General features: G+C 44.0%; 1 protein-coding gene across 1 annotated transcript in view; it reads right to left on the reverse strand.

The window, feature by feature from the left end:
• Window positions 1–57: 57 nt before the first annotated feature.
• The window catches only part of fignl2 (fidgetin like 2), a 21,360-nt gene continuing 5,851 nt past the window's right edge, over window positions 58–15,566 (reverse strand). Inside the window, exon 3 of the mRNA XM_019863945.1 lies at window positions 58–2,572. Coding sequence (XP_019719504.1) covers window positions 549–2,572 — 2,024 coding nt within the window. The 3' untranslated portion in view covers window positions 58–548. The remainder of the gene's footprint in view (window positions 2,573–15,566) is intronic.

Raw genomic sequence — 15,566 nt, forward strand, 5'->3', positions numbered from 1 at the left:
CTAAAAAAAAGAGCAATATAGGGCTGGGGAGCCATAGGTTCCCGACCTCTGGATTAGAACAATAGAACATTTGGCTTGTCGTGTTTTTGGTCAAAGAATGTTGTTGATCCCAAAGCAAAGAACACTTGCTTGATGGTGTGCAATGTCAGTGGACTGCCAATAAATAGGATCCGGAGAGAAGCAGAACAACGGGAGCATTTTCCAAACCCTGATTATCCATTAGCTTGGACCATGTCACCTAGCAACAAATCATCGATTTTGTCCTGGACTCAGGCTAAACAGGATCTCTGAGACTAACTATCCACATAGCTGTATGATTTTCCCATTAGGGGCTACACCACTCATCAAAGTCAGTTCACATTTCTTTTCTTTGGGGGAAAAAAGGAACAATGTGGATCTTCATAGCTGACCAAAGCCTGTAAAGTGAATGTTGTGTTCTCATACGTCGGGGCTTGGCTGGCTCTTTTGGCTGCACGTTTTGCAATCAGAAAAAAAAAAAGAACCAAACATTCAAACAGTGGGTTGTAGTACAGTGTCTGACTCACTCCTCAGTGGCTATACATCTTGTTCCACTCTATACAAGTGCCTGGCTCTTTTGTGGTGCTGTGTGGGCGCACCTTGCAGAAGGCATTCTCAATGTCTGTGAAGGCTGGGGCTTTGCCATGCATTGTTCCAGTGGGGGCTGATGCTGAGGAGAGAGCGTGCTGAGTGAGCTGCAGCAGTTCCCACACAGAGTAGCCTTCAGTACGCTGCAACACCGCGCTCAGCTCTCGCTCGCTCAGACTGTAACCCTGAGGGGAAAGAGCTTGCAACAGCACCTCCCTGCGCATACACGCATCTGGCAGACCCACATGGTAGCGTTTAGCAAAGCTACGATGGAGCGCATCTTTCAGTAGATCCGGTCTGCCGGTGGTACACACGACAATCACCAAACCCGTAGTCATCTGGGCCTTCTCCAAGAAGGGTTGCAGTATCTGTTTCAGGCCCTCCTCCTCCATGGTTTCCACTTGGCTGAGCAACACTACTGATGGCTGCCTTGCACCTGCCACCTGCAACACAGACCCCAAAATGTGTTCCGCCTCAGCCTTCCCTTTTAAGGCCAACAAGGTGCCGCTCAGTCGGTACAGGGAAGCTCCAATTTGTGAAGCCAGAGAATGAGTCAAGGTTGTTTTACCCCCGCTGCGGGGACCAAACAGCAGGATGCTTCTTGGTGGCTGCATCACTTCACTGGGCCTCATCACAGGCCACAGCAGGTCCTCTTCCAAAGCAGCCTTGACGTGGTTGAGGCCAGCTATCTCGCTCCAGCTTAGGGCTGGGCTGCAGTCCAAAATCTTCTCGTCGATAAGGTCCAACACATGTGGGTCCGGACTCTTCAGAGTGTCAACAGTTGGACCGCACAATGAAGAGCGTTTGTGGACTTTAGAGCGCTGTTGCTGCTGCTGCTGCTGCTGCTGTGTCAAAGCTTGCTCCTCCATGGCGTTATCTCCTGTCATTCCAGCAGGAGGACTGTACTCCCCGGCTTGCCCATACTGAGAAGTTACCAGTGGCTGCGAGGAGGGCTTGCTGGGCTTAAACTCTTGTGGGTCTGTGCTGCTTGCTGAATTGCCGAAGCTGTTTCTGTGACACTCTGCTTTGTCACTCACACTGTATGGTGAGGTTCCTCCACCTTTCAGTGTGTCATAGCTGTATTTCTTGTAACAAGTGCTGTCCCCAACTTCATTCCCTTCTACAGCCCTCTGAAATGCTTTTCTTTTCAATGGCCCACCAGACTCCGATGTGCCAATGTGGGTGGTTTGGTAACTGTAGCTGCCCCCAACCACCGCAGGCCTGGGGGCAACAGGAGTCGGTGCTGGCAGACCTGAAGGCAAGTATGTTGCAGAGGCATGGTTATAGCTGGTGGCAAGGCTGTTCTGGGGAGGGTATGTGCTGTGGGGGTAGCTGTAGACAGGCGAGCTATAACTCGGGGTGGATTGAAGTTTATGAAGGGAGGCAGGAGGAAATGCTGCACCGGGTTGGGGACAGTATCCAGCTGAGAGATAGGTGCCGCTGTAGCTGGAGGGGTAGTCGTTGGAGCCACTGCAGGAGCTGCCGCCACTGTAACCGGAGTCTGAGAGGTTGCTGCTCACCACCGACACACTGCTAATTCCAGCAGGGCCTGCGCTTGTGACCGCAGCCTTAGAAGTGGAGAGGTTGTCATCGCCTCCAGGGGCAACAAGGGAGTAGGAGCCATCGGAGCTGTGCGTCAATTGCCAGGGCTCCAGTTCAGTCTTCTGGCCGCTGAGGCCCCCAAAGGTACCTGGCTCTGGGTAGGTGCCCACAGCAGGTGGCTGCTCGTACGCTGAATCCATTCCGCCGGAATACTTCTCGGCGTAGCGCTTCAACAAATTGGAAGCCGTGAGGGCGGAGATGTCGTCGTTGGCCCAAGAGTAATTGTAGGAGCTCCGACTACGGCCAGAGTAGAATTCCGACTTGTGTGCCGGAGAGGAGGTGGTGGAGGAGACGTCCAGGTGTTGCTCAGGCCACTGGCTGAGGGACTGGGCATGCTCTGGGTTCCAGTGCATCTTTAATAAGCCTGACACAAAAGAAAGCAGTTGTTGTCATGGTGTTCAACAATGTTTTCCTTCTATGAAAGTGACAATAGGGACCATTCCCAACAAACATGCTTTGTTGCCTTCTGGTTAGGGAAACATTTCGAACAAATTGAACATTTTATTGGCAATCTGGTATAAAGCAAACAGAGCAGTCCAGTTGTGACTAATTCAATTATGCCCTTCAATTATGTAGATGAATGAAAATATCTACAAACAATCTACTATAATCATGATACATTTAAACTGTGTGTTTGTTTGGATTGTAGCAAGTATGACCATCCCCACACAACACGAAAAGGTCTCATCCATCCATCCATCCATCCATCCATCCATCCATCCATCCATCCATTATCTGATCTGCTTATCCTCAGAAATATTGCGGGCGTGCTGGAGCCTATCCCAGTTGGCTTCGGGCAGTAGGCGGGGCACACGCTCAACTGGTTGCCAGCCAATCGCAGGGCACACATACAGGTAGACGAAAAACCATTCCCGCTCACAGTCACACCGAGGGACCATTCGGAGTGTCCAATTAACCTGTCATGTATGTTTTTGGAATGTGGGAGAAAACCGGAGTACCTGGAGAAAACCTTCGCAGGCACGGGGTAAACATGCAAACCCCACACAGGAAGGCCAAAGCCCAGAATCAAATCCATGATCTCTGCTCTGTGTGGTGGACGAGCTAACACTTGATCACCGTGCCGCCAAGTAGCCCGTTTATGTTATGTGAAATCCCCCCCCCCCCCAAAAAGATTTTTTGTTTGTTTTTGTTTTAAGGTATGTCAAAAAGATTTATTTCATAGAAAAAAAACAAGAAAAAAACATTATTATTCATTATTAAAATTCACATCCGATTGAGTGGCAAAACTGGGTGTCATTTTTATGCTCAGCAGGGTTATGGGTATCTGCTGAATGAAATAACGCTCATTCATCAGAAATCGACAACCAAAACCAAGTAATCAAGTAATCATTTAAGGAACTGAGCAACTTTTTGCAGCAAGTCATCAGTGAAGTAACAACGTTACTTTTTCAAGGTAACTGTGGCATCACTGTTTACTAGTAATTTGAGCCTACTACAGCACAGTGAGAAGAAAAACTTTTGCCTCCCAGTCAAGAGGCCTTTGGGTTGAATCTTGATTGTGGCATTTCCTGTGTCGTCTTACTCCAGTTTACTCCCATTTTCCCAAAACATACTTCGTAGATTATTTGAAGACTCTGAATTGTTCATAGCTCTGTGAATGTGTGTTTTCCTAAATGTGCCCTGTGATTGACTGCCAACCAATCCACAGTGTACCCCTCCAAAGTTCGCCTGAAACGACTCTGAGGTCACTGCAGCGCTAATAAGGATGCACTGATGATTTGTTTTGGCCTTTAGCAGCACCATTGCCCTGCGCTGTCCTAGCAGAATTTGCTCGCTTTGATCAAAGAAGGAGAGGATGCTGCAGCGAGAAAGATGGGAGTGTAATGGGACAGAGGTGAAAGCAGATTTGCAGGCTGCATGTGTGCTGTGAAATTTTCCCAGCCTTTGGTTTGTTGGAGCACGAATAAGTTCCCATTATGATTTCATGTATACTGCCGGCATCTCGGCCTCCCGGTTATAGTGATCTTCATGTTGCGCTGAATGGCTCCTCTCTCCGCCCTGCACCCCCTTTACCACCCACCAATACATTCACCCACCCACCCAGCATACACAAGAGCTGCACAGGCCCCGTGGCCGGCTGGACAGAGGGAGGGGTGGGGTGGTGGACAGTGGTGTAGAGAGAGTGTGAAAGACAGATTGGGAGTGTGGCGCGGGTGTCGGGGTGGAGGGTGAGTTTAGAAGTGCAGCACAGAGTGCTATTCATCAGCACAGTTTGCCATGGAACATTGGAAAAATGGAATGCGTGTTCTTTTGGCAGAAGGACATTGGCCTGACTGGAAAGTAGATTTGTTTAATCAATAGAACCCACTGCAAGTGCGTAATTTTCCGAAAGAAAATCATGGCATAGCAAAGGAGGGGGCCGCAAGCGTACCTGTGTGCCTTGCAAATAAATCAAAATGCTATTTTCAAATAACCAATCAAACTGCATACATTGTGTGCGCCACCACTTTCAAGTGTTATCACAACATAAAGACGCATGCTACCTCATGCTGTGGCGCTACCTTGACATTCCACAAATAACTTGGCATTATTGAACTGTCACGTATCAGCCTGAGGAGGAGTCAGAAAGCAATTGAGAGAGAGAGAGCAAGAGTGAGAGAGAGAGAGAACTACAAAAAAAAAAAAAACTGCCGCGCCACTACTGGCCTTACTGCTTTTCATGATGATTCATTATTCATGGCTGTCTGTGCTTGTGGAGCCAAGCTTCTTAATGCCATCTAAATCAAATATCGATATCTGCAGCCGGAGGTTCCGCTCACTGTTCAGCTTTGGCCTCCTCCTTACTCTTTATCAAAACCTCTGTATGTGTGTGTTATCAGATTACGCACGTTATTTATTCAGTCAGATGAGACAAGGCGACCAGATGGCTGTGGGATTATCACGTCCTTCATATTCAAATCCACTGCCTCAAATTCCCAATGGCCAAAGTAGTTCAAGTACTTCCCTTAAGCTTTCGTCTCCACCACCCGCCATGGCCGAGACTCACCAGAACCGCTTCTCACACTCATCAAGCCTGAGACACCCCATTGAGCATCCACGTTTGTGGACTGAATCGCAACTCTGTCCGGGCTGCGGAAAGCATATATGTCCTGCAGGGCCTTCCCATCTGCAGCCTAACCGGTTTGTGTGCTGCCCCAGTAATAGGGCCCGTGTGTGACAGAGATGGATGAGAGCCCAGGGGAGCTCATAAAACCTGCAGCAAGAAGGGAGGCATGGAAGGAAGGCGAGTGGAAAGGAGGGGAAAGTCGACAGCAGGCTACGTCCTCTCTAAGCAGGCCGGAGCAGGCTTTAGAGGACTCATTGGGGCAGGCTAACTGCTGTCCTCTCCATCATCAACGTACTGCCATTGCAGAATGAACTTCTTTCACAATAAATCCCCGACACCCCAACCCCTTCCCCCCACCGACGGGAGTGGTAGACAGCAGCCCATATGCACCTCAGGAACTGTTCAAAAGGAGAATCATTATTACTCTGTGAAGATGTATACTTTAGTTTGTTATGCATGCGCTGCACTCGATGTCGCATGGAGTCACGTCCAGAGCATGAAGAATCCAAAAACTCAAATCTACAGTGGCGCTGTTGTGTAGATGGATTCACTGCGGAAACTGGTATTACAATTCTCTAAATCAGGACAATGTGCACATTGTGTCATTAGACTTGGTTCAGGCTGCAACATGAGGTGTTCTATTTTAAACCAGTGTTACGAGACCGCCTTTAAGAAACACATTAACTTACAAGGGATTAAAAAAAAAAAACGTATGTTGCACATTGATTTCAAACATCATTAAAGGCAAGTACTAAAAACATGTTACGGTGTAGCGTTGCTTCGATAAGGTTGCGGCGAGACGTTAAGATGAATAAATATAATAATAATACAAATATCTGTATGCTTGTACATTGAGGACAATCAAGGTGATTACGTCAAGTGGGTTTCAAGTGCACTGAAAAAAATAGGATAAAACTTCATCTGTGGGCCATTTTTATGATTTTTTTTTTAAAAATTAGTTTTGAATTTGCACAGTAGATGAACTGTATTGACTGGGCAGTGATGCATGGGGCTCAAAGGGTTGCAAAAATGTATTTTTTTTTAGCAAAGCTAGGCACATTCATTTCATTTGGGACGCACACGTGCACCTTATTTCACTGTCAAAATCAACTTATAAAACCGGATGTTAAAAAAAACAATCATTGAAGAGATAAAAATGTGAATAGTTTTCATCACTTTAGAAATTTACTTGTACTTTCTAGATTTTCATACATGCAGTTGTCAGATTCCTCCTCACTGTGAACGCATAAATCCACTCATAAAATGCTGTGAAATGCCATTTAAGAAGATGTGAACTGTATATTTATGTTTCAAAAGGTGACATCCATGTGTTTTTTTTTCATGACTAGTTGTGTACTTTTAGATGCTACAAACACATTTGCATGCGGCAGGCATCCCTAATGGTGCACTTCTGTCAACGCTACTCGGGATCGAGAAGAAGCTGCATTTCACAAACAATATCAATCAAACGGCCAACAATATAATTGGAAAATTTTACTCACTGAACAGACGCACTGCTGAAGTTTTTGTGATTGGCTTTAAATAAACATTTGAACACACGCCTCTTTCTGCTGACCAGTGACCTCAGCTGGCTGCAAGGAAATTGATAAAAAGCTTGAGGACATGCACATTAAAACTTTCCATTGCATGCATGAGTGTCTCATGGTCCCAGGGGGGACAGATGTTCCTCTGTGGACTGCCTTACTGTCTGCGCTGCCATTGTGGCAGTAGAGCATCCAGCAGGCGCGCGCGACTTGGACAATCGCATTGGCCCTGAGACAAAGGCTGAAGGATCCTATTGTTGGAGGCCTTTCTAATTATGGAAATCTTATTAATCTATTCAGGAGCAGTCCACAGAGAGCTTTTGTGCGAGCCTGGGATTTATCGAGGGAGCAGCGTGAGCTGCATCCTTTTGTCGACGTGCGTGATGAAGACGCAACTCACTTTGGCCAAAATCAGCCTTGTGGACGGCCTGCAGTTCAAACTAGACCCAGGGCCTTCAGCTCATGGTTTCTGGAATGTGGCCTCAAGAAAGTGACGACGTTTACATGCACAAATGAACAGTGTGACTGGCAGTAAATTCAGTCTGTACATCTTACAGTACACTGCTCTGTTAAGTCCCACTTTTGCGTCGCTTGCTGTATTACATTTGAAGAGGATGCACGGGAAGCAGTTTAAGAGTCCGCGGAAAAGAAGCAAACACAGAGGCAACCAGGCTAGGCTGCCTGCTTGCCCACAACGGTCCCACAATACCATCGCTCTTCCTGCCTCCTCTTTGCTCATTAGACATGAAATGAAACACTTACTATACTGGAGCTCGAGGTGGGGGAGTCTGTGTTTACAACAATGATGCCTGCTGCCAGAATGCTGCTGTTGCACACCTTCATTGTTCTCCGCTGTCAGTTTATTAACGTTCAGTGCCAATCCCTCTTTTTTCTGAGTAAATGGACATTGATCCTGCGAGTTCCGAATTACATCGCCCCACTGATAACAGTAGCAGGTACTGTAGAAGCGAAGCACGTTGTATAGCAAAGATGAGGACTCGAGTCAGAAAGACTTGGATTTGAGTTGACTTCAGTCACTGTTTTCATGACTTGACTCGACAAAAAATGACAATACATGGGATAAATGTTGTTTTCAGAAAAAAAAATTGAATTTAAAAATTGTCATTATGAAAAATGAAGAGTCTTTAGTTTGAAATGAATTCAGTAAATTGATAACAACTACATTTTAAAAGTCCGACAGAACTCTTTCTCCCAGTTACACGGAGAGCATTTTACTCTAAGTGCCAGCATGGAGTTCCCCACTTGAGAAGGTCTTCAAGCTATGGTGGAATCAGAAGCAGAAATATGTTGTTTAAATAACATATTTCTGCTTCTGAATGGTCAGAGGTGAGGATGCTCCTTACAAGTCGAGGGGTGAAGTGCAGCTCTTTCCACATCTCGAAGGCAAAGAAAAGAACTTGTCAAATGGTCCTGGAGTGCATCAACACATTGACAAGAAATGGAGTCATAGTGTTACTTAAAATATCCGAATAAAGTTTGACTCAACTGATTAATTAGGATAGGTGTATTTTAAAAGTGTGGTTTTCGATTTTAATTTGTAAAGCCTTTTTTTCCTATTTTTAAAGGCAATGTAAACATACTGACTGACACTGTTTGCTCTTGTAGGAGAAACTCAAGTAGCTGTATTTTTTAGTACTCATGTTTTCCTATAAGAAGGTATTGCCGGTGAGGTGAAACATTATCTTGGCAGGAATCCCGGCGATGGAGGGCTCTGGTTCTGTTTCACTGCTCCCAAGAGGTTCCCGTCTCCTTCTACCTCTCATGGCACTTTGCTTTTTCCTGACCCAAGGAGCAAAACAGACACGCAGGTCGCAAGCTGTATGGGAGGGCACACTATTGAACTTTTTTAATTGGAAATGTAAGGGGGGTGTGGATCAATCCAATCAGAGGCTCCTCTCGGGATTGAGCATCACTTCCTCCACCTCAACCTCTTCTCCACCCATCATCAATAGCAAGCAACCGACATCTCAAGTCCATCACACACTCATTTGTGTGCATGCCTCCTCATATTTGGTTGCTGTTGCAGCTTCTAATTTATATATATATATATATATATATACAAACAGAAAGGTGTATAAATAGATAAGTACCTAGCTATTAGCTAGCTAGCTAGATTGTTAGATAGGTAGATAGAGGGTGTTCTGAAAAATATGATATTTCATCATCTAATTACAGCCAATTCTCACTCAAATGATGACAAATTTTGAATAGACAAGCTTCATGCGTCTGTGAGAAAACAAAATCTTGGTCGAGCCTGCCTCAGTTCAGATTTACACCGCATCTTACGCCAGACTTGCACTGGGCATGAAAATAGAGCCCTAGTCTGGTCTCTGAAAACACAGAATAAACCTGATAGTCTCATCGACCAAACAGAAGATGAGGTGAAGATAAATTTAAACAATAGAAACCCATATTGAAATACAGTTGATGGTTTCCCGCTTAATGTGCATTATGTGTTTCTCGTGTTCTCGGGAAAACGTCCTGGGGCACATGAACAACATATTTATTCCCAATGTACCTTTAGGGCAGTGGTGTCAAACATACGGCCTGGAACCGGCCCCCAAGGAGGTTCGATTAGGCCTGCAGGATAATTTAAAAGTGAAAAAATGCATAAAAGACCCGAATATTTTTAATAAGGTGCAATCCATGGAGTATCCGCTAGGGGACACGCTGTTTTGATCAGAGAAGAAGACAACAGCAGCCTTAGTCTGTCACTGAGACAGACCCAACACAGCAGACGCTATCAAGGACATGTGAATACTTTATTCTTTACACATTCAATAGCACTCTCCTTAGTTTGTAAGGTGTCAGCAGGAATTAAATTTAGATTTTATATGCACATGTGTAAATGGTTGAAAAATTCCTTTCTTTATAAATCTCGTTTAATCTTAGTGCATTACTATATTTTTCAATTCCAAGTACTTGTTAGTTTTGTGCTTTTGTACAATCAGTGGGATCAGTTGCAATGCATATATGTGAATGATAAAAGTAAATTGCACATTTGTCTAAGGAAATCTAAGGTGCTTCATGAAATGTTTTGTAAAAGATATGTTCATTAAATTTCAACATTTTCTTAATGTCCTTGTGCTTCTTTAGACCAAAACAAAGGAAAGACATGTTATTTTGGTTATTTATAGCAGAGTATGGTGTAATTTTAATGGTCCGGCACACTTGACATCTACCGAGGCCGTATGTGGCCCACAATGTGAAATGAGTTTGACACCCCTGCTTTAGGGCAAACTCAAGGCCTGGGGGCCAGATCCGGCGCGCCAGGTCAATTTAGGTGGCCCGCAAAAGCAAATCACATGTGTCAATTTGCTAAGATTGGTACCTAAATGTCAAATTGTCATGTGTAATAAATAACATTGTTGAGATTTTGCACAAATTTTGTAACCCTGTTTACCCTCACTTGAACAATAACTGAACAAACTATTTTCATCGACTTGACTGATTTCAAAACTAGTAATCTATGAATTTGTTGTGTACAAGTAATTTGTGGTTTCACTATCATAACGGAACTCCGAGGGAAGATGTAACTCCAAATTGGCCCGCGACTAAAATGAGTTCGACACCCCCGCTTTAGGGGCTCTGCAAAAAAAAAAAAAAAAAAAAGGTTCAGTTTAAATTTGATGTTAATATTTTCTTTTTATTCCAGGGTGAAGAATGACTTTCATCGGTAGTGAAAATGCATTCGGTGTGTTAGAATATGCTGCAAAACAATCAAACAAGAGTGTGGAGCATGCTTTTTTAAGCTCCCAAAATTCACATTGAATATAATTATATCCAAAGGAATAATTACTTTTAACTTTTAATTTCAAGTCAAAAAGAAAGAAGACTTAATTGCAATTAATATATACAAAACAATAAGTGAAGAGCAGCAAGGTGAGTTCTTTGAAATCGACATTCCCGCCCCAGCAGAGCTTTGATGTACCAGTACACGCTGTGCGTCACCTAAATTAACTCTTGAGTGCCTGGGTTGGTTGCTGTATTGTTCGAAACTAACAATGTACAGTAGTTGCATTTTAAACACCACATGAAAATAAAATGATTCCATGACTGAGGGACGACATTTTAAATAATCTAATTCTTCATGAAAATCTTTCATACAAGAACATGTTCTAACGACAGTGATATACTCAATTATTAGCCCCTCTGATATTAGTATTTTGTACAGCCCTTTTTCGCCAACAAAACAGCAGCAAATCTTCTCCCGTAATGTTTCACAAGATGGCAGACTGCAGCAAGAGTGATGTTCAAGCATTCGTCTTTGCACAATCTCTCTAAATCATCCAGCAACCTGGGTCCTCTCCTCTGCACACTCCTCTTTTTCTACATTTCTACAATTTTCAGTTCGAGAGTATGCTTCTACAATAAAAATGGAATTTATTTTAAGGCTTTTAATAGCTTAACCTGGGGTGTTTAAATGATGGAGGGCACTGTACAGTTATATAAATAAAATCTCATCTAAAAATGAACAGAATTTGAAAAACAAAACTGAAAACGAAATTCAAAGCCATTAATAATGGTTAATCAAATGACAACTCTGGTCTGGAGGGCCTGCCCCCCCCCCCCCAACCACCATAAAATGTTTTCCTGTTTTTGAAAATGTGTGAGCATGCCCTTCTGCACTCATTTCCAGCGATCACAATAGCTCAACCATCGGACTTTGCTGTGTGAAACACGATGCAGAAACTCCCACATCCCTACGGGTTCACTGCCCCTGCTATCATGTCCAAGCCAAAAGGTAAGTGGAGCTGCATTGAGTCTTGATAATATAACTAATAACTAGCCGGCAGCCACCGGATGAAAGCTGCAATCAATCGTGTCATCTTTAGATAAGTCACGTTTGCAAATAGCAATGATGCAAACACCGCATGTTGGATAATAACTTTAAAATGATTATCTTTACAGTATAAGGCCTATGTATTCCTGATTGGTCCATTTATTAGTAGTTAACTGTTTTTTAATATTATTCTACATTTGTTGTACTATTGAATAAAACTCTTTGAGAGGAATGAAAAAAACTGAGAGGAAGGAAAAAAAATGTTCATAACATCTTTACTCGATAATTATCTTTGTTGTCAGTACCAGTGCTTTAAAATTGGCAATTTAAAAGCAATGAAAAAAGAAAATGATCACTGGTCCGTGAACAGCATGTACTGCTCTCAATTGGTCCGTGACACAAAATTGTTTGGGGACCACTGCACCAAAGGGTAGCGAGCACACTGTCAACTATTTGTTTATTTAACAGTCAGTCATCCTCTTCTTTACATTCGATGGACAAGGTGAAAGTGGACCAAGTGTCACAGTTGCCATTTTTCACATGGCCGCCTGGTGCATCAAGCTGCGACAACACTGCGTATGAATCGAGACAGAAAGGCTACAAGCTACACTTGGCAGGTAATACAAGCTTCCAAATCAATTTCTCCTTGGAGTCTCACAGCATGGCCAAAACACACAATGTACCTTATCATTCTCTGGTATGATCCAATCAAAGCATTAACTGTCAGTATTACGGCTGTGAGTCACTGGTGTAGCAGTGGTCGTAGTAGTACCGAGATTTTGCTGCAGGCAGCTTGGATTCAGTGACAGTGTGGATGTTTGCTTGAATGGTTGTCTGTCTCTTTATGAGTGATTGGTGACAGTCAAGATATCGTCTGCCGTTTGGCAAACTTAGCTCGGCTTCAGCTCCCGGAATGTCCATTCAATCTCAAATACTGCTGTGATTGTTTTGCTATTTTCAGCCATTGATTTGGGCATAGGTAGAGATGTGCACAAAATTTGGTGGTGATTAGTCATAGTTTTCGAACATAAAGCACGAACCACCAATTAATGCCAGTGAAATCCAAAAGAACGAGATCCCGGAGCTGCCGAAATGAGTGCAGGGTGTCTGGGTTCTCCCTTAGAGATAAGGTGAGAAGCTCGGTCATCCGGGAGGGGCTCAGAGTCAAGCCGCTTCTCCTCCACGGCGAGAGGAGCCGGATGAGGTGGCTCGGGCATCTGATTAGGATGCCTCCTGAACGCCTCCCTGGTGAGGTGTTCCGGACATGTCCCACCGGCATGAGGCCCCGGGGATGACCCAGGGCACGCTGGAGAGAGTATTTCTCCTAGCTGGCCTGGGAACGCCTCGGGATTCCACGAGAAGTGCTGGAAGAAGTGGCTGGGGGAAGGGAAGCCTGGGCTTTCCTGCTAAAGCTGCTGCCCCCGCGACCCGACCCCGGATAAGTGGTCGCAAATGGATGGATGGATGGATGGATGGATGGATGGATGGATGGATGGATGGATGGATGGATGGATGGATGGATGGATGGATGAGGACATGAATGAGAACAAAGAGAATAATTGTTGGGATCAAATTTGTCATTTGAATGTACCCAACTGATGCTCGCTGTATTTCTGCCACATGGTTTCGATATTTAATGCATATGAAATGACGAATATGATCACCTTTAATTATTGTTCTAAAACACAATGTATATAATGTAAAGTAATGACAGTAAAGCCACGCACCATGCAGCCATGATTCGATTCGGTGGGGCACGGGAGATTAGCCTGTCTTTCAATTTTTACCTTCATTAAAATGTGTCACATCAGGACAAATTTGAATTTGGCAGACATGTTCTTCTTTGATGTTGATGTTATGTTATGTCAGGGTGAATTATTTTATCTAACCTGTAGTTTAAATCCTTTCCCTCCAAATAAGACCTAATCAGAAGTAAATGTACTTCGGAGGATATGTGTCGCTAAACTTTCAGGCTTTTTTGAGAAGCACTTCTGCATGAGTTGCTTCATACATATTTGTTGCTAAAGGAACTGTTTCGCTAACTTATACATTACATCTTTATTTATGTAGTGCTTTCACAACAGCTGCAGCGGTAACAAAGAGCTTTAGAGAGCATTTAACATGAAATTACATAAAACCAGTAAAAACTATTCTGACGTACACCTTTTTGTTAGATGCAATTATAAATGAAAGTGGAGTCTGCTACAAGCTAAGTTTGAAAGTAAACGAGGAGCTGTAGCGTCCATTGACGAAAAAAAGAGATTGGTTCACTTCTCCTGTCACACCTAAATCCACTTAGATGTCAAGCACCGACACTCAGTTCCAAATACTCATCCGAAATTGTTTGCGATTGTGACACTGTCAGGAGGCAAGGTGCTCTCTCAAAGGCTCAATATCTCGCACACAGCTGTCATGAGGGTAAATGTCAGGCAGCGAGGAGAGAGAAGGCAAGAGAATGCCAATGGATCCCCTAAATATATACAGTACACGCAAATCATCTGTTTCTTTAACCATCTCCAACATAAAATAAAGAGCTGGAGTTTGGGCTGCGGAGCAAAAGGCAATCGTACTTGAAAATCCGTTCTGGATCGGTTAGTTATCTTGATTTGTTGTCCCGTCAGGAGGCCTCTCAATTCCTCTGTTCACAACTTCACTGTGATTTATGACACTAATATCAAAAAGGACATTCTCACTGGGCTGGGACCCGCCCACTGCCACACGCCCCTCCCACTGCCACTTGCTGGCCCATCATACAAAGACCAATCAGAGAGGCCTGCTGCATTTCAGCGCGTGGCAGGTGGACATGCTGGGAAATTGTCTTGGGGCGTTTGCGCACTTTGCTATGACAAAATTTTTGATGAGCTCTGTTTACACAAAAAATGGCACAGGAATTCCTTCGATATGTTGTGTGAATGCATGTATTCCTCACACGCGCTGTGTGTCCTGTGATGCGTGACAACTCCTCAGAAATAGCAACGCTCTCAGCCTTTGGGCTTCACCAAATCAAAAAAGACTTTGTTGCAATGCATCTTTGCAAGCAATCTTTTTTCAGGATGGTTGACATAAAACGATAACATGAAGGAAATGAACAGACTAAAATTTATGTGGACCTCTCAATTCATGCCCACTTCAACCTTTGAGAATATCACAAGGATTAGCCTCTCCATGGCTAACTCATAAGAGAATGAGGAAATCCAGTTACATGCCAGATTTGCTTTGCTTGACAAATCCCCAGGATATGAACACAATGCATTCTAAGAGCCTTTTTGAAAGATGAATTGTTCATATTAAATAAAAATCTGTAAGGGTTAGCTTTACTTGCTTTTTTTACTCCAAGTCCACCTCCAGGCCTCCACTGCCTGTTCGAAAATGAGCTGCACTCAACTTCACATTTGGCTGGGGGGTTGGTGCTCTGAGTTTTTCAAAGGGCATCCATCTTCCTATCCATTTTCTGCACCGCATATCCTCATAAGAGGCTCGCATGGGCATGTTAGATTTCAAAGTCCAACTTTGAAATTCCGTCAAGTCAATCTTCGGGGCTTGTCACACAGCTGCATATCCAAAATTGTCACACTTGAACATGCCACTTGAACCATGATGCAGACTTGCCTCTATAGCTGGACAGAATTAGCATTCACCCTGCTACAGCTGCATGAATGAATGGCGGAGCTTGTCAGCTGCCTGAGATGTGGGTGTCCTTGACACAGAGTTTGGGGAAGAAGGCAACCGCGATGTGGGCACCATAATGTGCTATATGTGTGTGTGTGTGTCTGTCTGTCTGTCTGTCTGTCTATCTATCTATCTATATATATATATATATATATATATACACACGGTTGGTTCGCCATTACCATCGTGATCATAGATAAAGGGCAGAGGAAAGCCGTTGTAGTGGATGTAGCGGTCCCAAGTGATGGAAACATCAGAAAGAAGGAACACGAGA

The sequence above is a fragment of the Hippocampus comes genome, unplaced genomic scaffold, assembly GCF_001891065.2.
Source record: "Hippocampus comes isolate QL1 unplaced genomic scaffold, H_comes_QL1_v1.1 scaffold467, whole genome shotgun sequence".
Lineage (NCBI taxonomy): Eukaryota > Metazoa > Chordata > Actinopteri > Syngnathiformes > Syngnathidae > Hippocampus > Hippocampus comes.